The sequence below is a fragment of the Salmo salar genome, chromosome ssa04 (genome assembly GCF_905237065.1).
Source record: "Salmo salar chromosome ssa04, Ssal_v3.1, whole genome shotgun sequence".
NCBI lineage: Eukaryota > Metazoa > Chordata > Actinopteri > Salmoniformes > Salmonidae > Salmo > Salmo salar.
The window spans coordinates 39,664,846-39,689,510 of NC_059445.1; the positions used below are offsets into that span (position 1 = coordinate 39,664,846).

Genomic DNA, 24,665 nt, shown 5'->3' on the forward strand with positions numbered 1-24,665 from the left:
GCTGTCTTTTTATCTCCCCCCTTCCCCTCCACCCCCCTCAATGATGACAGGTTGGGCAGTGAGCAGTGCTGTGCGGAGCGGTGCGGGCGGCGAGGAGCAGAGGAGGACGCCGCGGCGCACATTAATAATGCAGGGACTCAGCCCCCCCTCGCCCCAGAGCCACGGCGATGGCACCGGCCCAGCGCTGTCACCGGGGGGAGCTGGTTATACGCACTCTCCAAACCTCACAAGGCCAAGCTGCTCACCAGCTCACGCACACGCACACTCGCACTCGCACTAGCTAGCCCACCACTCGGGGCCGCCGCCGTGGATACTCACTCGTTAGAAAAACGGGGCCATTAGAACCACTGCAGAAACCAGTATCTACGTCCACAATGCTAACTCTAGCCAGGGTTTGGAACGATCTGATATTTTAATTATTTCTCAGGAACTGGAATTCACCTTCATGCCCTCTGCCCCATGTAGCCCACTAAGATATGCTCTGCAAAGCTCCGTGATCATGAAATTCCCACCATCGCAATCAAAGCCTCATTTGACCTGTTATATTCATTACCTCCAATAGAATGTAATAACTTCAGTTGTGGCCTTTTAGCCTACGTTGGAGCTCATAAAGAGCTTGCAATTGGATAAATGAACTGACTTTGGTAAAAGAGTGAAAACATCCCTAGTTTTCCGGATGTTCTCCCTGTTTGATGCAAAGCGAGGTTCAATGTGTTTCTTTAAGTCAAATGTAAGTAGAGTATTGTTTGTATGCCCAGAGATTTACTGAATTGATTTGTTGACTCGCTTTAAATACAGCTGCTCCATGAAGAACAAAATCATGTTTAGTATGTTCCTGTGTCATTTGCTCTTTCCCGTCTATAGGTAACGCCACACCTGTGTCACAGCAGCATGCGTGAAGTCGCTAGAGTGAAGCTGACTCCTGCCATCCAAAAAAGCCTCCCTTTGCACTTAAACAGCCCTCTCCTTCATGGCTTTGAGAACAAAGCTCTCCATCAGCGTTATTGAGTAAATATTAATTATTCATAGCTTTCTAATTGTGTTTTTTTTTTTTTTTTACCTGTAAATGTCATGCGGCAGCAGGGGAGCAGGAGAGAAGGACAGCTGAGAGGCGTGGAGGAGCTGGTGACTCCATAGATTTGGAGGTACATTCCAGACAGAATTTTCTCTATTCTTCATTTAGATTTTGGTTCTACTTTAACGTTACAATGCTGCATCGATCCACCCGTTGCATGGGCCACACAGTCTACGTACAGTGCCTTCAGAAAGTATTCACACCCCTCGACTTTCCCCACATTTTGTTGTGTTACAAAGTGGGATTCAAATGTATTTAATTGTCCATTTCTGTCAACAATTTACACAAAATACTCTGTAATATCAAAGTGGAAGAAAAATTCTAACATTTGTATAAAAGAATATATGAAAAATAAAATGGTAATATATCTTGATTACGTAAGTATTCAACCCACTGAGTCAATACATTAGAATCACCTTTGGCAGCGATTACAGCTGGATGTATTTCTGGGTAAGTTTCTAAGAGTTTTGCACACCTGGATTGTACAATATTTGCACTTTATTCTTAAAAAAATTATTCTAGTGCTGTCAAGTTGGTTGTTGATCATTGCTTGACAGCCATTTTCAAACCTTGACATAGATTTTCAAGCTGATAACCAGGCCACTCAGAAACATTCAATGTCGTCTTGATCAGAAACTCCTGTGTATATTTAGCCATGTGTTTTAGGTTATTGTCCTGCTGAAAGGTGAATTTGTATCCAAGCAGACTGAACCAGCCTTTCCTCTAGGATTCTGCCTGTGCTTAGCTGTTTCCATAAAATATTTTTGCTAATGAGAAGCATACCAATAACATGATGCAGCCACCACCATGCTTGAAAATATAAAGAGTGGTACTCAGTGATGTGTTGTGTTGGATTTGCCCCAAACATAATGATTTGTATTCAGGACACATTTTTTGCAGTTTGACTTTAGTGCCTTGTTGCAAACAGGATACATTTTTTTTGAATATTTTTAGTCTGTTGAGGCTTCCTTCTTTTCATTCTATAATTTACGTTAGTATTGTGGAGTAACTACAATGTTGTTGATCCATCCTCAGTTTTCCCCTACACTATATATACAAAAGTATGTGGACACCCTTTCAAATTAGTGCATTCGGCTATTTCAGCCACACCAGTTGCAGACAGGTATATACATTTTAAAACACAGCCATGCAATCTCCATAGGAAACATTGGCAGTAGAATGGCCTTACTGAAGAGCTCAGTGACTTTCAACGTGGTACTGACATAGGATGCCACCTTTTCAACAAGTCCGTTTGTCAAATTTCTGCCCTGCCAGAGCTTCCCCGGTCAACTGTAAGTGTGGTTATTGTGAAGTGGAACTGTCTAGGAGCAACAACGGCTCAGCCGTGAAGTGGTAGGCCACACAAGCTCACAGAATGGGACCGCCGGGTGATGAAGAGCGTCGAAATCGTTTATCCTCGGTTACAACACTCACTAACGAGTTCCAAACTGCCTCTGGAAGCAACATCAGCACAATAACTGTTTGTCGGGAGCTTCATGAAATGGGTTTCCATGACCGAGCAGCTGCACACAAGCCTAAGATCACCATTCGCAATACCAAGTGTCGGCTGGAGTGGTGTAAAGCTCCCCGCCATTGGACTCTGGAGCAGTGGAAACGCCTTCTCTGGAGTGATGAATCACGCTTCACCATCTGGCAGTCCGACGGATGAATCTGGATTTGGCGGATGCCAGGACAACGCTACCTGCCAATTGTAAAGTTTGGTGTAGGAGGAAAAATGGTCTGGAGCTGTTTTTCATGGTTCGGGCTAGGCCCCTTAGTTCCAGTGAAGGGAAACCTTAACACTACAGCATACAATGACATTCTAGACAATTCTGTGCTTCCAACTTTGTGGCAACAGTTTGGAGAAGGCCCTTCCTTGTTCAGCATGACAACGCCCCTGTGCACAAAGCGAGGTCCATACAGAAATGGTTTGTCGAGATTGGTGTGGAAGAACTTGAATGGCCTGCACAGAGCCCTGACCACAACCCCATCGAACACCTTTGGGATGAATTGGAAATGCGGACGGTGAGCCAAGCCTAATCGCCCAACATCAGTGCCCGACCTCACTAATGCTCTTGTGGCTGAATGGAAGCAAGTTCCGCAGCAATGTTCCAACATTAGTGGAAAGTATAGGCTTCTATTGCAGCAAACTTCATATTAATGCCCTCCATATTATTCATGTTTTGGGGTGAGAAGTTCGACAAGTATTTGTCCACATACTTTTGGTCATATAGTGTATCATAGCCTTCCCCGTAGCTCAGTTGGTAGAGCATGGTGTTTGCAACGCCAGGGTTGTGGGTTCGATTCCCACGGGGGGCCAAGTACGAAGAAAATGTATGAAATGGAAAAAAAAAAGAAATGTATGCATTCACTACTGTAAGTCGCTCTGGATAAGAGCGTCTGCTAAATGACTCAAAAAAAAAAAAAAAAAAAATTAAACTCTGTAACTGTTTTGAAGTCACCATTGGCCTCATGGTTAAAATCCCTGAGTGGTTTCCTTCCTCTCCGGCAACTGAGTTAGGAAGGACACCTGTATCCTTGTAGTTAGTGGGTGCATTGATAGACCATCCAAAGTGTAATTAATAACTTCACCATGCTCAAAGGCATATTCAATGTCTGCTTTTTTTTACTCATCTACCAATAGGTGCCCTTGTTTGCGAAATATTAGAAAACCTCCTTGGTCTTTGTGGTTGAATCTGTGTTTGAAATTCACTGCTCAACTGAGGGACCTTACAGATAATTGTATGTGTGGGGTACAGAGATGAGGTAGTCATTCAAAAATCATGTTAAACACTATTATTGCAAACAGAGTGAGTCCATGCAACTTATTATGTGACTTGTTAAGAATACTTTTACTCCTGAACTTATTTAGGCTTGCCATAACAAAAGGGGTTGAATACTTATTGACTCAAGACATTTCAGCTTTTCATTTTTAATTAATTTGCTAACATTTCGAAAACACAATTCCACTTTGACATTATGGGTATTGTGTGTAGGCCAGTGACACAAAATCTAAATGTAATCAATTTTAAATGCAGGCTGTAACACAACAAAATGTGGAAAAAGTCAAGGGGTGTGAATACTTTCTGAAGGCACTGTAGTTCCTTCGAGAACTAATGTGTGTTTTTATACTTTCTGAGCTGTTCAACCTTTATTAGGGCATCCTGGGAAACACTGACCAAAATTGTGGTTCCTACTTTGTCACACTATCGTTGTTGTCTGTATTGACTATCTATGAATGAATGAAACCAAGGACTCATGGTGAAACTCACCATTTCCTGATTCTGCTTTAATGAGTTGTATTTCTCACCCCATCCATTTTTTTATTATTATATCCAATGATATGAAAAGGGAACAAATGTTTAAGGTTACCGAACATTTTCATACTTCAGAATTTTCTAAATTCCGTCATTGTTTTAGAAAAAAAACATGCAAAGACAAGTAAACAAACATCAGAACTGTAAATTTTGACACAAATACATGCATTCGTTTTTATTCACAAAACCAGTCCAATTTTCTAAATGAATACAAACATCGCTGTTGTTTTAAAAGATGTAGCTACCAGCAACATAATGAAAAAAAAAAAAAAAAACTGAAATAAAACATAAAGAAATCTTGTTTCAGTGCGTTCAAATGGGTAGACCCAGAGCTAAGCTATTCCAAATGGAAGTGCTGTCTCCTAGTGCTGTCGCCCTCTGTGCTATTCCAAATGGAAGTGCTGTCTCCCTCTGTGTTGGGATCCTCATGACACACACTAGTTTGGGCCACAGGAACGTAAGGCTGCCAGTTTCACAAAATAAAAAAGCTTGGAAATACAGGCGTGGAAAACACGGTTGGTTGGTTTGTTGGTTGGAGAGATTCCAGTTCTCTGGAGGATAGCATCATCCTGCTAAAGAGTCCCCTAGACTTCTGCCCGATGGGATAACAGTTGCTATTTCATTTCGATAAGTATTTTTACATTTGGAAATATTTCCTTTTTCTTTTAAAAGACAACCATTGATCCGTTTCAAAACAATATTCTTAAAACAAAACAAATCATGAAATAGACGGGTTTAAGTTTAAGAACAATGGTGCTAAATTACAATAGTGCCTGCCATTAGCCACTAGCTTTAAAATATAGCCGTAAATGTACATTCTCTACACAAGTACTGTATCTTTCCACACGTGAACAACATTAACACCAAACACACAAATTAGTTGATTGTCCACACTCAGTCCGTCATTTCTGTTTGGCAATGAACAGTTCCATGTCTAAGCGACAGAAAAAACCTGCTGGAAAAAGGACAAAAGGTACCAAAATGGAAACATAGAAAAGGGAATGAAAGTTGCCATAGATATTTTTCTTTATGTTAAATTTTTGGTTCAAGGAATAAGCAGGTGCATCCATTACTCAATTGATTATTTTGTATAATTTCTGTTTAGTTTTTTTGTATATTTTTGTTGTTTGTTTGCTTGTCAGCCAGTGTCCGTGCCGAGACAATCCAAGCGAGAGTTGGCATTGCACTTGATCGCAGAGCTTTGGGTTTGGGTGGGTAGGTAGGGGTAAGGGTGGAGGAGGGTCAGAGTCTTACTGGAACCATCGGAATGCTGCTCCTGTAGGAAGCATCACCTTCTTAGAGAAACAAAAAAACAGAGAGAGCAGAGGGAAGGAGAGGGTTAGTAGATACAGGCTGAAGAAGACAACACATCCCGAGACCCATTCTAAACTGCAACATCTGCAGTTTGTATTCTCTCTCTCTCTTTCTCTCTCTGTGGACGTTTTTCTCCCCCAGACTAATGATTGAATAGATTCAGACAACAACATGCTCATCAAATCTCCACATCAAACACATTTACAGACACTATAACCCTCCATATCTGCCGACTCCTGTCTTCTGCTCTCTCTCTCTCTCTCTCTCTCTCTCTCTCTCTGTCTCTCTCTGTGTCTGTCTCTGTCTCTCTCTGTGTCTGTCTCTGTCTCTCTCTCTGTCTCTCTCTGTCTCTCTCTGTGTCTGTCTGTGTCTCTCTCTGTGTCCCCCCCCCCCTATCAGTGAAATCACTGCGTCCCACATAGACGTATCCCCAGCCATCCCCTCCTCCCTCACCTCTCTCTGGCCTTCTGGCCCACACCCCACCCTCCTCCCTCATCAGCCATGGGCAATGGCCTTGGCTCCACACGAAACTCGATATGGCATATTCATTATTTAGTCACCACGCAGTCACAGACCTCTCCCACCACACCACACCACTCTCATGGGTGACACTGCTCTCTCTGTTCCTCCCTCACTCCTCTCTGTGTGGGATCTCTAGCTCTGACTGCATTGCACTAGGCAGGGCAGGCACCAATGCAATGCAGCTGCAGGGGTTCAGTGGTCGCCTGCCAGTCATAAGACAGAGGACCACTGGGGCTCAGGCTCAGTCCCCAGAGCTGCAGCATGGCTAGCGTTCCGAAAAGCACAACTCTACTGCGGCACAGAATCCCACGTTAGCTAGGACTGCCCGGGGCCAGTCAGGAGTAGCGCCACAAACACTTACGCACCCACGCCCACTCATTCCCTCACCAGGGCTTGACTTGGACTGAAATCGGTGCCGGTTCTCCATTTGGGTACTGTTGTTCATATTTCGGTGCAGGAGCTCCACAGTACTGTTGAGCGAATATTCCATAAGAGGAACAGGAGCCGAAGCAGTAGAACATGTGAGACTCCAGGAAGTTCCTGCCCGAGTCAAGCACTGTCCCTCACACACACTCACGCCTACCTCCACTCACGCCTACCTCCACTCACGCCCTCCTCCACTCACGCCCACCTCCACTCACGCCTACCTTCACTCACGCCTACCTCACGCCTATGAACATGTAGACACACACCTCCACACACACAGGCACAAATCACAGCCGCACAAAAAGCACACGATTCAGACACAATCTAAACGATGTACACACCATACAGATAGTAAGAAGGTTGCAATTTGCTCGCCTGTCAGTCATACACACAGACAGCACGCAAATGATTCGCACGTCAACACACAGGCAGAGAAATACTGAAAATGTCATTTATTTACAGCCAGGGCAAAAGTCCATCAACGTTGGACACTAGAAAAGCAAGGAGGTCAAGGTGGTGCAAGGTCCATAAGCACCTCACTAATGACCTTTCACCTATGACACTCAGGCACATAGATGCTAACCTCAAGGCCCTTTTCACCGGGAACCAGTACATTTAAAGAGGAAAAAACTCTGAGCCAACACCTGTGGCCTCCACTCTGTATAAACACGGTTGTTTGTCATGTCTGGCCTAGGGGGAGGGGACTCCCAAGGTCACAATCCATTCCAGGCATCCATTTCAATGTCCAGCATCTTAATCTCTGTTTATTGATTTAACTATGAATATGTTACTGCTACTTTCCTCAATGGACGCTGCATATAGCCTATGCTTTCCCCCACGCAGGGGCCTGCTAGCCTTCCTTCAGCACACAGGCAGAGAGAATTGGTTAGCGGAACAGGTCATACCCTGAAATGGCACCAGTATCTAATTTGTTATCTTATTTGTCCTGGCACAGTTTGACTGTGGTGGGAACAGCTGATCCAGGACCTGCCCATAGGGGAGCGTTCTCTTTAGAGCAGAGCATTAGGCTAAAGACTCCCGTCAATCACTTCTCACTGGACAGCCCCAGGTCCACTTGTCACAAGAGCCCTTTCACCCTGACCCTTGATGCTGAGAGACCTCGGACAGTTCTAAACCGTGATGTCATCTCTCCCCTCTCGTAGGTAGGCTATGGGAGTCAATAACCCCACTGCTGTATGTGGGTTTAGCTGTCTGCAAGTTCGTCTGTCTGTCCGTACCTGTCTATCCTACTCCTAGCAGTTTCTGTGTCTGGCTGGCAGCGTGCCTACTGATCTGTGCATCTCAATGTCAGGCTGCATGCCCGTGTGTCTCTGCGTCAGTCTGCATGCCCGTGTGTCTCTGCGTCAGTCTGCATGCCTGTGTGTCTCTGCGTCAGTCTGCATGCCCGTGTGTCTCTGCGTCAGTCTGCATGCCCGTGTGTCTCTGCGTCAGTCTGCATGCCCGTGTGTCTCTGCGTCAGTCTGCATGCCGTGTGTCTCTGCGTCAGTCTGCATGCCCGTGTGTCCCCTTGTCAGTCTGCATGCCCGTGTGTCTCTGCGTCAGTCTGCATGCCCGTGTGTCTCTGCGTCAGTCTGCATGCCCGTGTGTCTCTGCGTCAGTCTGCATGCCCGTGTGTCTCTGCGTCAGTCTGCATGCCCGTGTGTCTCTGCGTCAGTCTGCATGCCCGTGTGTCCCCTTGTCAGTCTGCATGCCCGTGTGTCTCTGCGTCAGTCTGCATGCCCGTGTGTCTCTGCGTCAGTCTGCATGCCCGTGTGTCTCTGCGTCAGTCTGCATGCCCGTGTGTCTCTGCGTCAGTCTGCATGCCCGTGTGTCTCTGGGTCAGTCTGCATGCCCGAGTGTCTCTGCGTCAGTCTGCATGCCAGTGTGTCTCTGAGTCAGTCTGCTCTCCCAGTCTGCCGTTTGGTTTCTGAGGGAAGGGAAGGGAAGGGGGGGGGGGGTCACAACACTAAGTGAAAACTCTCTGGCTCCAGTGTCTGCATGCCTCAAACTGGCCATGTCACCAGACATCTAACGCCTGTAGTGGGTCGGCTTGATCTGTCATCAGACTACCATACTTGAAACGCACCAACACAGACACACAGTTATTGGTAAACACACAGCCCTAACAGAATGTTCCTCAAACAGTGATGTATACACTCAAACAAACAAACATTCACAAAAAAACCAAAACAATCCCCCAGGCCCCAAGTGACCCTGACAAACAAATCCAAAACAACAGACCATAGTGCAGAAACACACTAGCGTTAAAATAAATGCACAATATAACAACAGATGTTGACCTAAAATCGATACTTTCCTCACCTAGACAGCAAATAGCAACAGTGAGACTGAGCCCGCTGTGAAAACGCAGCATGCTGCAGAAAAGGACTATTTCTCCTGGGCTCCATTTATTTCTGTTCAAATGTAGCGTTCCCAAAATAAATCCAGACATCTCCAGCCAGCGAGGTGTGAGGTGGCAAAGGCCTCGTCACCCTACCTCCCCCTAACTCTGTTTTTACAGCCATCTTTAGTCTGCCATGAGGTTTCGACGGGAAACCTTCAACACCCTCAAAGCATCGAGCCGTCGGCCTCTCTTTCTATTCTCACATACACAGACCACATCAGACTGTATAAACTTCAACCAACGTCCACTCACGTGCATCAAAAACAAACAACTAACACACACCGAACAACAATTAAAACCTGTCATAAATCTGTTGCAAATTTGTAATAAAGGAATTATAAATATGTTATCAAAAGCCGAGGTCTCTGAGAAAATGTATACAAAACACAAAAACGACCTGTTTTTCCCAGATTTCGGGTGTCTGAAGAGGTCAAAACAAACCAAGCATTAAAATACACATCCTTACGACCAAATACACACTCACTCACTCACTCACACTCACTCACTCACTCACTCACTCACTCACTCACTCACTCACTCACTCACTCACTCACTCACTCACTCACTCACTCACTCACTCACTCACTCACTCACTCACTCACTCACTCACTCACTCACTCACTCACTCACTCACTCACTCACTCACTCACTCACTCACTCACACACTTACACACACACATACACACAGAGAGAAACACACACAGAGAGAGAGAGAAACACACACACACACACACACAGAGAGAGAGAGAGAAACACACACACAGAGAGAGAGAGAGAGAGAGAGAAACACACACACACACACACAGAGAGAAAGAGAGAGAGAGAGAGAGAGAGAAACACACACACACGCACAGAGAGAAAGAGAGAGAGAGAGAGAGAGAGAGAGAGAGAGAGAGAGAGAGAGAGAGAGAGAGAAACACACACACACACACACACTACAAGCACTATGGCCAACGGTCTATGCCACCTCGCTAAGTGATCCCCATCCATTAGCATCCCTGTTAGACAGTAGCCTGTGTGTGTGTGTGAGATGTGACACTCTGGGGCTGTTTCCACTACACTCCAGCTGAAGCAAACAGCAGATGACTGTCTGTGGCGTGCTGCTTACGAGCCGAACCGGATGACCATGGCCCTCCATTTTGTCCCGGGTGCTGCTGCCCTGATGTTACTGAACATGTCCTAACCTCAGTGACCAAGAGTAATGAGTGGGTTGGGCAATATCTTGAACCATTCCATAATTCCCCAGTTAACAGAACATAAAACAGCGTAACCTAGATAATATTATCTGTACTGTCCACAGTGCGATGATACTTAATAGGGGAATATAGGTTGATAATACAAGCAGTGTAATCTACTGTAAAGCCTAAAAGAACCCCCTCCATTGACAACATGAACGGCAGTCCTCTCAGGCATGCCCTAATAAATTATAAACACACAAATCTGGAAGATCAAAGTGGGATACTGGGGCCAAATGTCGGATGTGTTATTGTTCAAAATATGTTTTGTGCCATTATTCTCACCTTTGACCTTCAGTCCTGTGATGACACAACTCGGTCTGACCTACTGACCGACTGTGCGAGTCTACTCTCTGACCTACTGGACCGCGGACCAACGCAGGCACTAACACAGAACAAGTTCTAGCCAGCATTGGCCTGCTAAACGGCCAGTTCAGATCAGGCACACCATTTTTAAGATAGAAGAACTCACCCAATCCGAAGGAGAGGTCAACAGTTCATTTCATGCTAAGCTATTCCAAGCGGAAATGCTAAACAGGTGTACGTATTTGTCCCGTTAACATCACAGCAAGTCCCCCTGCTATGGCTGTACTGCTGATGCGCTGCATGTGGAAAAAACACAACAAGCAATCTGATTTTATTAGCAGCATAAAATCCTACAACTACCTGACATAAATCCATGGGAAACTGAGTTTAGTTTGTGTGATTCTCTCTTGTGGTTTCGGGCGAACAAACGCAGACGTTGACTTCATAGTAAAGGTTGCAGTCATGCATATTCAATCAGTTGTTGTTGATCTGATGCTGTGAACAACTGTTGGTCATTTCTGCCATGTGACCATTGATAGCATACTATCAATCAATAACATACAGGGAATCCTATTACCAGCACACATCCACAAGCATCTGATTGCTTAAGAGAACCGTTTCAGAGTAAGGTTAGGGCTGTTCACAGTGAAACCATATGACGTGACATCTGAAGTGGAATCCTGTCTTGATCACAAAAGCGACGATGGGGGGGGAGCATGCGGGTCAAGCCCTGATTAATCTGAGTTGTTGCATGTGTGCTCGGAGCACAATGACCAGATTACACCAGATGACACCCCACTGTCTCATGAACGTGAGTATTGTAGTACATCTGTAGCAACAGGGGGATGTTCAGGATCACAGTATTCTGCAGACTGTAACATACATTGTTAGAGAGCCCACTTGTTATGGTCAGGGCAGGATTGTTTACTAGCATAGCACATGTACAGTATCCGCGTAAGATACTGTCGGCGTCGCTATTGGAGGAACAAATGTTGATACCCAGGCAGCAGAACCTATAGACATCACTACTGTATTTCCATCTAAGAAAGGAACCATAAATGAGTCCTATACTTTTGTATGTGATGCTCACCTCTTTTGTACAATTAACGGAGATCAATTGCTTTACCCCTCTTAACGGTAATTCAATATTGGCGTAATGCCATCGTGACAATTGAGGTAATAGACCAAAATATTGTCAGGGATGTTATGTCAGGGATGTTATGTCAGGGATGTAATGTCAGGGATGTTATGTCAGGGATGTAATGTCAGGGATGTAATGTCAGGGATGTAATGTCAGGGATGTTATGTCAGGGATGTTATGTCAGGGATGTTATGTAATTTGTCATTGCATGTTTATCAGAGCTATTGTACAGTACTGACATCATGAATGTAATTGTCAAAGGTGCCCTAAAAACACGCTTGGATATGCCACATGAACTTGAACTGAGATCACAAAAGGGCAACACTGATTTGAGTTTAGGCCCAGTGCCACTGAGGTGACCCAGATGAGAAGTTTGGAGGCAATTTAGCCAAAACAGGCGTGCCACAGGAGAGAGAGAGATAGGTTGAGAGGGGGGCGCCTGTGCCACACTGACACCTGGTGCTCCAGATGACAACCCCATGGCCAGATGGACCATGTCACACACACACACACACACACACACACACACACACACACACACACACACACACACACACACACACACACACACACATATGCTCTGCCACACATACTACCCATCCAAAACATACACACACAAACACATCCACAATATCACACACTGCAACACACACGGTCTCGGTCAAACATCTACAGAAACTCTTACAATCCTAAAAAGCCCATTACACCCTCTCTCGTTCTTCCTTACACACAAACCCGCGAGGCCACACTAATTTAGTAACATATCACACAAAACATCACGCGCACACACACACACACATTTTTGCTAACAGAACATGCAATGACCCTCCCAGTTGAGAAACGCACAATCTACCCGTTCTGTGAGGGCGTAAAAAAAGAGCTGTGTATCATGGTGGGTGTGGAGAGGGGTTTACTCAGTGCGTGTGGAGGACAGATTAAAGAGACCCCATGGGGCATGTCTACCCCCCCCCACCCTCCCCCTCGTCACCACCTGTTATTCTCCTGCCCTGCTCAAAGCCTCGCCCCATCAAAAAGTCGCTCCACACCCTTCAGAGCAGTGTCACGCTCTACACTTCCACGCATAAAGTTCAGTTGTAAGTGTGTATGGTTAAGGTAAACTCCCAACACTCTTTCCATACCTACACTCTTTTGACTCCAGGTACAACCCTTTTAGGTTCCCTATAGAACCCTCTGTAGAAAGGGTCCTACATGGAACCTAAAAAGGGTTCCACCTGGAACCAAAAGAGATCTACCTGGAACTAAAAAATAGTTATTCAAAGGGCTCCTATGGGGACAGCCGAAGAACCCTTTTAGGTTCTAGATAGCATCTTATTGTGTACTGTATTTTACTAGGCAAGTCAGTTAAGAACAATTTATTTCTTACAATGACGGCCTACACCAGCCAAACCCAGACGACGCTGGGCCAAATGTGCGCCGCACTATGAGACTCCCAATCACAACCAGATGTGATACAGCCTGGACTCGAACCAGGGTGTCTGTAGGGATGCCTCGAGCACTGAGATGCAGTGCCTTAGACCGCTGTGCCACTCGGGAGCCCATCCTGCCTGACCCTTCTATGACACTCTATGAACCTCTATGACAATCTATGAACCTCTATGACCCTTCTATGACCCTCTATGACCCTTCTATGACCCTCTATGACCCTTCTATGACACTCTATGACCCCATATGACACTCTATGTCATCTCTAACCCCCCACTGTGCTCTTACCTCCAGAGCGGCAGACGGTTTCTTTTTCAGCTCCTCACATTTGCGGAACTTGCAGATCTGGTGGCCCGTTTTGCGGTTCCGGCAGCTGCTGCACGTCTCGCAGTTAATCCGCCGGCGGCAGGGCGGGCACATGCCGCAGCGTTTCCGCTTCTTTTTGCCGGAGTTGATGGCCGAGGCCAGCTCGCTCTGCGCCGGGTACTCGGCCAGGCCGGCCATGTGCAGCGCGCTGTCGGCCAAGAACACTCCTGCCGGTGTCATGATGAACAGCCCCGGGTTGAACGGGAAGCCGCCTCCAACACCGTACGGGAAGTCCGCAACACCGCCAACAGAGTCCACAGCAGACGAACCCTCCAAGTCGCTTGCCCCTGAGCCTGAATCGCTACCCCCCATCCCCATCCCCATGCCCCCCGGCAGCAGCATGTGCTCCATCCCAGCCCTCTTTAGCAGCTCCGCCGCCTGGGCAAAGTGCAGCAGGCCGTTCTGTCCCTCCAAGACCTGCTCCAGGGTGCGGTCCAGCTTGGCTGCCGCAAGCGCTGAGACGGTGGGCTGGGGCTGTGGGGGTGGCTGGGGCTTGGCCGGGTGGCTCTTGGCCTCTCCATTGTGGTGTGCGTGTCCATTAGTGTTGGTGGGGCAGGCGGCTGTGTACTGGGAGAGGGTGCGGGACCTCTTAAGGCTCTTACTCAGGGGCTCACTGATGATGCCACTGCGGTTCCTGCGCTCAATGACAGGGACATCCTCCGTGCAGCTGTTCCGCTCCAGGGCCTCGGCTGTCCGGTCTCGGCTTCCGCTAGACATGGTCCAGTACGTGCAGGGCTGGGGATCGGGGCGGGAGGGGGACAGGGGGCGAGCAGAGGAGGGGGAGCCGATAGGTTCTCACAGTCTGCTCTGAGCCCAGGTGAGGTGGCGCCTCCCTGCTGTGGGCGAATCGGCCAGCCAACCACAGGCAGGCCCTAGAGCCTTGGCTCTCGCTCTAAACCTCAGCCCTCATCCACATCCTTTCACTGGCAACCTACAAACTGACACAGGGAGAGAGGAGAGCGAGAAGGGTCCTTCAATAACAGGCTCAGTGTTGGACCTAGACAGCATCTGAGTAAACAACCGACTCCATTGATATAAATGGGACAGCAACTCTGCCATGCCTTAATGTTACCTGTTTATTAGATTGAACACAGCTCATGGAGAGAGAAAAAAAGCTGCAAAAATGAGACAGCTCACTCAGAGGGTTTGTATCTAAACAGCTCATGATCACAGTGTAATAGCCCTGGAAGATGTGTCCACTTACACAACTAAACGTTCATCCCCACCCCCACCCCCCACCCCGGCTGCAATACACAATAGAACATTCAGAACACAGCAAAACATGAATTACACTAAATGACAGTGACAGAAGAGAAAAGACACTGCTATGTTTTCTCCTCCAATTTCACCAATTTATGAGCTAATTCCCACCCTTTAGGTTTAGGTTGAATGCAGCCATAGTATTTCCCATGAGGAAACCAAGAAGAGCTGGCCTGTGGAGACTCACTCTTTCCATCAAAGGGATTTGTAACAATAATTCCCACACACTACATGCAGACACAATTTAAATCCATTTCACATGAATTAAGACTTCAGACCATGAACAATCCCCACTTTGCCATCCCTCTCTCCTACTCACAGAAACGTTGACTTAGATTTTGTGCTGGTGCCACCGCTGTTCAGGGTCACACTTCATGTTTTGAAGGATCTCCTGGCATGTGACAATGTTAAACATTAGTTTATTTATTTAATTGAAGAGTTTCATTCCAAAGTGCAATATATCCAGTATTAGAAATACGGGGAAATAAGCTTTTATTGTTTAAAAAACTTCTGAAAGAGATTGGTGTGTTTTTATCTAATCATGGCACGGGGTGGTTCAAATGTGCTTGTTTGAAATCTATCACTTGATGGATTCATTTTAGAGAGACAAATAATCATGTTCTGTTGCAAAATGCTATATATCCGCCACACTCTCAGAGAAATATTGCTAGGTTTTACACAGTAGAATGTAACAAATAACTACATTTTTAATAAAGAACTGTACAAATGATACATTTGTGACAAACCCAATTATTTTTTTCCCAGTTTTACAAAATGTATCAATAAAGTAATATGACTTTTGTATTATTGTATCTGTATGTCAAATATTTACATTTGTCATTTAGCGGATGCTCTTATCCAGAGTGACATGCAGTTAGTTCATCTTAAAATTGCTAGGTGAGACAACCACATATCACAGTCAAATATACAGGATACCAACAATCCATTCCAAATAAACAACGGAAGTATAGCGTTTTTTGCAACAAACCCCATTTTAATACTCAAATCCATGAATGAAAAATATGAGAACACTAATATTTTACAAACACATGAAGGTGGAATAATTTCTGATGAAAAAATGTGTGTGTATATTGTTTTGGAACAAAACTCTTCGATTGACTATAGAAAAGAAGTTGACATAGTTTGCATATCTTGTGTATATAGGCATTCATCAAATCTTTGTAGGTGAATAGTCACTAAATCTACCTACATGTACGTGCATACAGTTGAAGCCGGAAGTTTACATATACTAAGTTGACTGTGCCTTTAAACAGCTTGGAAAATTCCAGAAAATTATGTCATGGCTTTAGAAGCGTCTGATAGGCTAAATGACATCATTTGAGTCAATTGGAGGTGTACCTGTGGATGTATTTCAAGCCTACCTTCAAACTCAGTGCCTCTTTGCTTGACAGCATGGGAAAATCAAAAGAAATCAGCCAAGACCTCAGAAAAGAATTGGAGACCTCAACAAGTCTGGTTCATCCTTGGGAGTGTAAAGTTTAGCTTCCGTCCCTCTCCTCGCCCCAACCTGGGCTTGAACCAGGGACCCTCTGGAACAAATCAACAACAGTCACCCGTGAAGCATCGTTACCCATCGCGCCACAAAAGCCGCAGCCCTTGCCAAGCAAGGAGAACAACTACTTCAGGTCTCAGAGCGAGTGACGTCACCCAATTGAAACGCTATTAGCGCGCACCACCGCTAACTAACTAGCCATTTCACATCGGTTACAGGAGCAATTTCCAAACGCCTGAAGGTACCACGTTCACCTGTACAAACAATAATACGCAAGTATAAACACCATGGGACCACACAGCCGTCATACCGCTCAGGAAGGAGACGCGTTCTGTCTCCTAGAGATGAACGTACTTTGGTGCGAAAAGTGCAAATCAATCTCAGAACAACAGCAAAGGACCTTGTAAAGATGATGTTGGAAACAGATACAAAAGTATCTATATCCACAGTAAAACAAGTATATCGACATAACCTGAAAGTCCGCTTAGCAAGGTCGGAGCCACTGCTCCAAAACCACCATAAAAAAGCCAGACTACAGTTTGCAACTGCACATGGGGACAAAGATCGTACTTTTTGGAGAAATGTCCTCTGGTCTGATGAACTGTTTGGCCATAATGACCATCGTTGTGTTTGAAGGAAAAGGGGGAGGCTTGCAAGCCAAAGAACACCATCCCAACCGTGAAGCACGGGGGTGGCAGCATCATGTTGTGGGGGTGCTTTGCTGCAGGAGGGACTGGTGCACTTCATAAAATAGATGGCATCATGAGGCTGGAAAATTATGTGGATATATTGAAGCAACATCTCAAGACATCAGTCAGGAAGTTAAAGCTTGGTCACAAATGGGTCTTCCAAATGGACAATGACCCCAAGCATACTTCCAAAGTTGTGGCAAAATGGCTTAAGGACAACAAAGTCAAGGTATTGGAGTGGCCATCACAAAGCACTGACCTCAATCCTATAGAAAATTTGTGGGCAGAACTGAAAAAGCGAGTGCGAGCAACCTGACTCAGTTACACCCGCTCTGTCAGGAGGAATGGGCCAAAATTCACCCAACTTATTGTGGGAGCTTGTGGAAGGCTACCAGAAACATTTGACCCAAGTTAAACAATTTATAGGCAATGCTACCAAATACTTATTGAGTGTATGTAAACGTCTGACCCACTGAGAATGTGATGAAAGAAATAAAAGCTGAAATAAATCATTCTCTCTACTATTATTCTGACATTTCACATTCTTAAAATAAAGTGGTGATCCTAACTGACCTAAAACAGGGAATTTTTACTAGGATTAAATGCCAGGAATTGTGAAAAACTGAGTTGAAATGTATTTGGCTAAGGTGTATGTAAACTTCTGACCTCAATTACCTTGACTAACCAGTGCCCCCGCACATTGACTCTGTACCGGTATCCCTTGTATATAGCCTCGCTATTGTTATTTTACTGCTGCTCTTTAATTATTTCTTACTTTTATTTCTTACTTTTTAAAGGTATTTTTCTTAAAACTGCATTGTTGGTTAAGGGCTTGTCAGTAAGCATTTCACTGTAAGGTTTACACCTGTTGTATTCAGCGCATGTGACAAATACAATTTGATTTTGAAATAACACACAAACAGCCATTTAGAAAAATAAACAAACACAGGTTGACCACTTACAACACTGTCAGTTTGTTGGTTGTCATACTTCATGACGTCATCAACCCTCAAATAACATGTGCAAAAGATAAGTTGCTAATGTTGTAATCTGAACTCATCATTATGCCTTGTGGATGCCCTACTTCCGGTCCAATTAGCTGTATTCACATATAATGGTTGTATAGCCTATGACAATCAATAAAGTTGTGTTCAAAAAAGAATGGAGGATGTGCACAGATAGTGGAGGACAGTGTCATGGCTGGTATGACTCTGGTTGGTTGATATTCCATCACACTTGAAGCATTTTTTGCCAGAAGTTCACTGTTCTAGACTCTCCATTATAAATGTTCATATGTGTAGGGTGACCAAAACATAATTGATCATGTCAATCAATCAAACTAGTTATCACCACTTACTATGGCATAGCATGGGTCAAGTTGGTTGACTCTTTTAACCCTCCTGCTGTGTTCACAGGGCATCTGAACACACAAAATACATTTTGATGATTTTCATTACATTTTGGGTGTTTTATTTAACTTTTGTACACCTGTGGTGTTCCCACCGGTCATTAGGAATGAATGGCTGAGACTACAATTAGTGCATAAAATTGAGTTTAGGCACATGCCCATTCATCAGATGGACATACTTCCTCTCCCAGACTCCCACATGCATGTGTGTTTGATCACACACACACACACACACACACACACACACACACACACACACACACACACACACACACACACACACACACACACACACACACACACACACACACACACACACACACACACACACACACACACACACACACACACCTCACTCCCCTTCTTGGCTTCCATGGCAACCCCCACGAGAACCTTTCCCCAATAGAATCTTTCCCCCACAGGAACCACACCTGTTGGCATTCTCACAAACAATCACAACATTGTTTCAATAATATACAGAACTTTTCTCGTAGCTCTGGTACATAAAGCTTTTTTGAGGCCTTGCTCACAATTCATTCTGTGGCAGCACAATGACCAGATATACTGTATGTGAGGCTCTTGATCATATCTTTGATCATGACACTGGTGAGGAGGAGAGAGTCCTTGTTAAACTTTGCCACAAAGTAGTCTGTGATAAATCGCACAAAATGTTTCATCTGAGTATTTGTTATAGTGAAAACAGTCCATACATTATGCTTTGTTTACTCAAAAACGAGTTGGATGAGCTCAGGTCAAGGAGGATGGATTTATAATCAGCTATAATGGGGGGCGGTCATTTTGGACCGGGAACACAGAATGAATGAACATGAAACGAACACAACAGGAGGGTTAAATGCTGCTTGACAGTCTCTCTTGGGGGACATCTTATTATTCTCTATGAGTCCATTTCATTTGAACAATCCAAGAATTGAAAAACAACCAATTTGCTGGGTGGGTATTTTTTCCAATTCATTCATAAATTAAAATGGACTGAAATGGATGTGACTCCAATACTTTATCCAGAGTGTGTACAGGTGAAAGATCCCAATGGCTAACCTCCTATGAAGAGACACACTATCCCACTGACCTGTCCCCACTCACAAACAAGCACCTCCCTGAGAAAAACGGAGGAAATGGCCGGGCCAGTCCTTATAAGGGAAACAAAGGGAAGGGGAGGGAGAGAGGATGGGGTCTGCGCAGTGTGTGGAAATTGGAAGGCCAAAATTAGTGGGAGGTAAAGCTTCAAAGGCAGGAGCGCAGCCCCCGCATTCTCACCAGCTCAGGGGTCCGTGGCGCCAGCGGACCGGAGCCAGCAACTCAGCTCCTCTCCTTGCTCTCCTGCTCTGAGTCTGACCAGGGCTCTGCTCTCTCTCGCTGCTGCTACAGGGCCGCCCGCCTGCTCCACTAACGTCTATGCCTCTGTGTGTGTGTGTGTGTGTGTGTGTGTGTGTGTGTGTGTGTGTGTGTGTGTGTGTGTGTGTCTCTCTCTCTTCCTGGTGTCCTTACCTCACTCCGTCTATGCTGAGAGTGTCTCTCTGTCTGACCCATATCCTTCGCACTCTTTCCATCTCCATCAAACATGAACACGTCATTCACGGTCTATCTTTCCCAACCATCTCAGTGCCTCTTTCTCACTTTACCATCCGTCTTCCAATGCCATGGCCATGACTTTATAATAGTCTCTGTCCCACCTCCATATCCATTCACAGTGTCTCCCTGCCCCTTGACCACATTCCTTCTAGTTTTCAACACTCTGCTCCTCCGCCATGTCATTCACACACTCCCCCTGTGCAGGGGTGGCAAGTAGCCTAGTGGTTAGAGCGTTGGGCCAGTAAGCAGAAGGTTGCTGGATCGAATCCCCGAGCTGACAAGGTAAAAATCTGTTGTTCTTCCCCTGAGCAGAACGTATTCTCTTCCCTGGACACAGAATATGTGGATGTCGATTAAGGAAGCCCCCTGTACCTCTCTGATTCAGAGGGGTTGGGTTAAATGAGGAAAACACATTTCAGTTGGATGCATTCAGTTGGACAACTGAGTAAGTATCCCCCTTTCCCATTCAAGTGATATCTCTTCCAGACCCTAGACTGATCATCTCTTCTCTGTCACTCAACAGTCCCCCAGTTTCAGTAACCAAAGTATTCTCTCTGAATAGAATTATGCTGATACTGTTGAGATGATGGTGATTAGAAACGCAAGAATGAACGCATAATGAGGAACAGGTTGGTGCAAAAAAAACGTATATTACTGGGGAAAGGTTATCTTCATCGATGACGTCATTACCCATCATGCCAAGGGTAGCCTTAGGTTATAACTTCTACCACAGCTTCTTCCTCGCGCTCAACTTCTCCTAATAGCGTCACAAATAGGACTGCCACTATAAAACATAATAATACTTTCCGACTATACTTTTGACTGGAGCACCCCCTCGCCCTGCTCATATAGGTCTTCACTGATTACGTCAGGGGGGAGCTGCTAGAGACGTGGCTCGTGCTTCATCCCTGGAGGTCAGCGCGCAGCGGTAATTGGCCCCTCTCTGCTGAATAAACCATCCCAAGGAGTCTGACCATACAGGCTCCCCAAGGCCAACGAGAAAGGGAGCTGTATGGAATATACAAACAAAATGGACTAACCCACTATCGGAACAGAACAATCGTTGAAATCTGCAAGTGTAAAAAGTCATACTGAAGTTTGCATGATATAAGGCCTAATGAATCATTTCGATTTGTAGAACATAGAATTAATATTCCTCAAAGTATTTGCTGTATTCATAAAATCTTCATTAGGCCTATGGAAAATAACCACAGCCTATAAAAAGAGAGGGCCTAGTAGGCTAACAAATAAACAGATAGGCCTAAACTATTTGGGGTATTAAAATTGGGATAGATAATACTGTCAATATGGCATAATAGGGCCTTCGTTGCAATAGTTTTCGGTCAATATTTGCTGTCAGTGTAAAAATAATATGTAGGCCTATTAAGAAATAAATATTCATTTTTGTCATCACTCATAACACCAAAACATCTAACAACAAGCCAACAAGCCCCCCCCCCACCAACCCCGACACACACTAGCACGCACACACGCCGTCAGGCACATTTGTGCACGAGACACAAGGAAGTTTATAAAGACCAGAATTAAATATCCAACCTGTTGCGCCTCTCTGTTTTTTTTTTCTCCAATTCCTGAGTTAAAATAGACAAAAGTATATCCATGCGATGGTGTGTTAAATCGTTACTAATTATTTGTGTTAAATCGTGACTAATTATTTGCATAAACATGCAGCATAAGAGCGCCACTACTGGTGGCGGATTGCGGCAGTACCAGGGGGGTCGCCGTAAAATCCAGGCTTGCAGCGGCGATACAGCACAGAGACATCGCGCGCAGGAGACTGGCTGATCGTCGCATGCGGAACAATGAAGAACAAACACGTTCGCTCTACAATTTAATCACTCTGAGAACACCTGGCATACTGTTCTTCGGATGACTCGGCTATAGGCTAAATCGAAAACAAATTTAAAAAAAATCTTGCTCGTTTTTCAGCCATTAGGCTATGCATTTTCACAAAAGCATTTGTTGATGATTCAAGGGAACACAGCAGAAAATAAAAGTTCCGTTTAAATGTACCTCTAGGTAAAGAGACGCCTCATCATCTACTGACATTAACAGGATTACAACCATAAACGCCAAGACCCAATGCAAACTGCCATCATTTCAATGGAAAATATTTCTGGAGAGCGTCAAGTTTCTTGGAGCGCATGTCATTAACAGATGATTCACACTTTCAATATTCACCCCCAAAAAATCTTTGAATGAAAGAACAGCTCTCCACAATTCTACAAACCTCTAGAGCGTTGCCAAATGATCGAAGAAAAAATTTACAAATGAGGATAGAATGTGACAGCAGAATGACTATTATGGCCATTCAAAAAATAACAAGCCAATAACCGTGCATACATCACACGCATCCGAGTCCCGCGAATCCTAATTGTATCTAACATTAAAGCAGCACAAAAAAATACCTTTTGTCTCGACTCAATGACCTGAAACCCCGGTCTCTGCGGTGCCAGCGTATGGTCTGCACCAGCACGTTTGAGAAGAACCATTCTCCCATTCTCCCAGTTAACTTGATCGTTAGGAAGATGACATCCCAACTTTCAGCAGACTTCAACAAAGTATGATCCCCCCCTCCCTCCTATGTATCTGCATATTTGCAAACACTGGCTCTTTTTTGTTCGCACCTACCAAAGCGGTTCCGAGTGGAGGGGAGGGCTCCGACTGTCCAAGCCGTCCGTCTCCAAGCCTACCGTAGAGCTTGATGTAAAAAAAAAAATACAGAAAAAAACCTTACACCAAAGCAATTCAATTAATATAGTCCTCGCCTGTATAGAACAAGAGGGAAATATAATAATAAATGATTGTAAAACGTACTTTCTCGGAAGCTGAGCGTGTGGGATCTCCAACCTTTTCGATTCTCGCAATCCCACCTACATCCCCGCTCGCCGAGAAGAACATGCAAACACATTTCATCGATTTTTGGAGCTTCTCGGAAAAACCGAACTGGATTTTCGGCAGCATGGCGACAGCAAATAATATATCACCAATACCTTTTAAATATAGAGATGTATTACTCTTCTCGAGGCTTTTAAGGGCTCGACTTTGAATATTCAAGGGATAATGAAGAACATGTTTGTTATTAAAGCTTTACATATTTAGGGACTTTGAGATGCATTTGACTGGTTGTTGTGGCTCCCATCAGTGCAGGCTGTATGCACAATATGATTTGTTTCTCTCTGTATGAGCGCAAGTTGATATTTCGTCATACCTCTTTAAGACTTAACTTTCCTTTAACACGTTAATGTTTACAAATAACTTTTACAGTGCAATCCATCAATATGGAAAAATATCCAATGGTTAATATTGCACGGACAAAAACTAATATTTTTCTCTTATTTGATTTTCAGTGATGGACATCCACATGTGTGTGAACCTAGCCTGGTTATGCGAAGTGTCTATTAGGCTATTACCTTATTCAAAAAAATCGCCTAAACCAACCAAAGTATGGCAAGATGCGCTATTGCAATTCCCCTTTCCAGTAGCAATGAGTCTGATTTGCAAAACAACATAATTGTCTTGATGGTAGAACTTAATTATTAGAAATTTACATCATGTTGTCTTTCATTAACATTTTAATGTTCTAATTTAGGATGATGACACGTTCGTGTGGCATGTCACTGGTGGTTTCTGATGGTAACCATGTTTATTTTACGCAGTGGCTGACCGTGCGTAATTAGGTAATTAGGCGATGGGTTGTTTTTCACACTCGAAGCGGTGTGTGCGCGCAGGAGTGGCCACACCGTGCTCTGTCGCCACTCGCTATGTTATCGCCCATGACCGGTGCGCTCGGCTCCTCTTCTCGCTCAAACCAAGAGTCCACTCCACCTCTTTCGAATGTCCTGTCTACTGGCAGGCGGCCAACCGAAGTGTGTGGAAATGACACCGCCAGGGCGGCAGAGATTTTCCTTCATTTCTCTCCTTCCCAATTGCAGACGGGCTGACATTGGCTAGAAAGTGGAGCAGCTCGTCAGGGACAATCAATGCGAATCGATCGAGCCGTGCGGTTGAGGTTCCGAGCTGGAAAATAACGCGGCAGCTTGAGAGAGGGAGAGAGAGGGAGGGGTGTTCAACACTGGCAGTAGTCAGCCAACCTCCCGCAGACAAAAACACCCTCTCACTTGGACACACAAATATACACACACACAGTGAATAGTAAACCTTTATCTGTCACGAAACGCAGCCTTTCGGTCACTATTACGCAGAGCAATTTCATGCGTAATGAGTAATGCATTATTGTGTAATTGTGTTCACATCCTCAAAAAGAAAAAAGAAATAACCTATTTGGTAAACAATAATTGTAATTGGCATGTCCATGACATGACCTATTAAAATTACCAACTTTATCATCAATGTTTAAGCATTGCATAATCTGCAAAAAAAATGGCAAATTTGGGCACTTAAGAGCTATCCTTTGAAGCACCAAACATTGACTTAATTACTGGGTTTGAAACCAAAGTTGAATTGTTATTACGCTCAATTCACACCTCACGTTCTGTGGAGGAATCACTAATGTGACAGGTAAGCACATGGATGGCCACCTGTGAATCGCTTGGTTTGGGTTTCTTGTGATTACTTATCTCCCTGTTTGTTTAACTCATCATGCCATTTGTTGTAATTTAGCCAAGCCAAACG

The 24,665-nt window shown here is 44.8% G+C and overlaps 1 protein-coding gene across 12 annotated transcripts; it reads right to left on the reverse strand.

Annotated features, from left to right (window-relative positions):
* Positions 1–4,337: 4,337 nt before the first annotated feature.
* On the reverse strand, positions 4,338–22,961 carry LOC106603033 (CXXC-type zinc finger protein 5). Of its 12 annotated transcripts, none has more exons than XR_001328348.2 (6): positions 22,848–22,961; positions 22,662–22,730; positions 15,129–15,200; positions 13,472–14,487; positions 10,766–10,895; positions 4,338–5,684 (listed from the first exon to the last, which is right to left on the reverse strand). XR_001328348.2 is itself a non-coding variant. In XM_014196147.2 (4 exons), the coding sequence occupies exons 3-4, from the start codon at positions 14,264–14,266 to the stop codon at positions 5,643–5,645; spliced, it is 837 nt and encodes a 278-aa protein (XP_014051622.1). In that variant the 5' UTR covers positions 14,267–14,487; positions 22,662–22,730; positions 22,848–22,960; the 3' UTR covers positions 4,338–5,642. The 12 variants fall into 12 exon arrangements, 2 of the variants coding, with proteins under 2 accessions (XP_014051622.1, XP_014051621.1); XR_001328349.2 differs by having other exon boundaries at positions 22,658–22,730; XR_001328345.2 differs by lacking the exon at positions 15,129–15,200.
* Positions 22,962–24,665: the final 1,704 nt, after the last annotated feature.

Excerpts from the sequence above, each read along its gene's own strand:
- LOC106603033 (XM_014196146.2), bottom strand. The coding sequence starts at position 14,266 with ATGTCTAGCGGAAGCCGAGACCGGACAGCCGAGGCCCTGGAGCGGAAC. Across the intron at positions 5,688-13,471 it reads AACCGTCTGCCGCTCTGGAG|AAGGTGATGCTTCCTACAGG; the intron begins GTAAGAGCACAG and ends TGTTTCTCTAAG.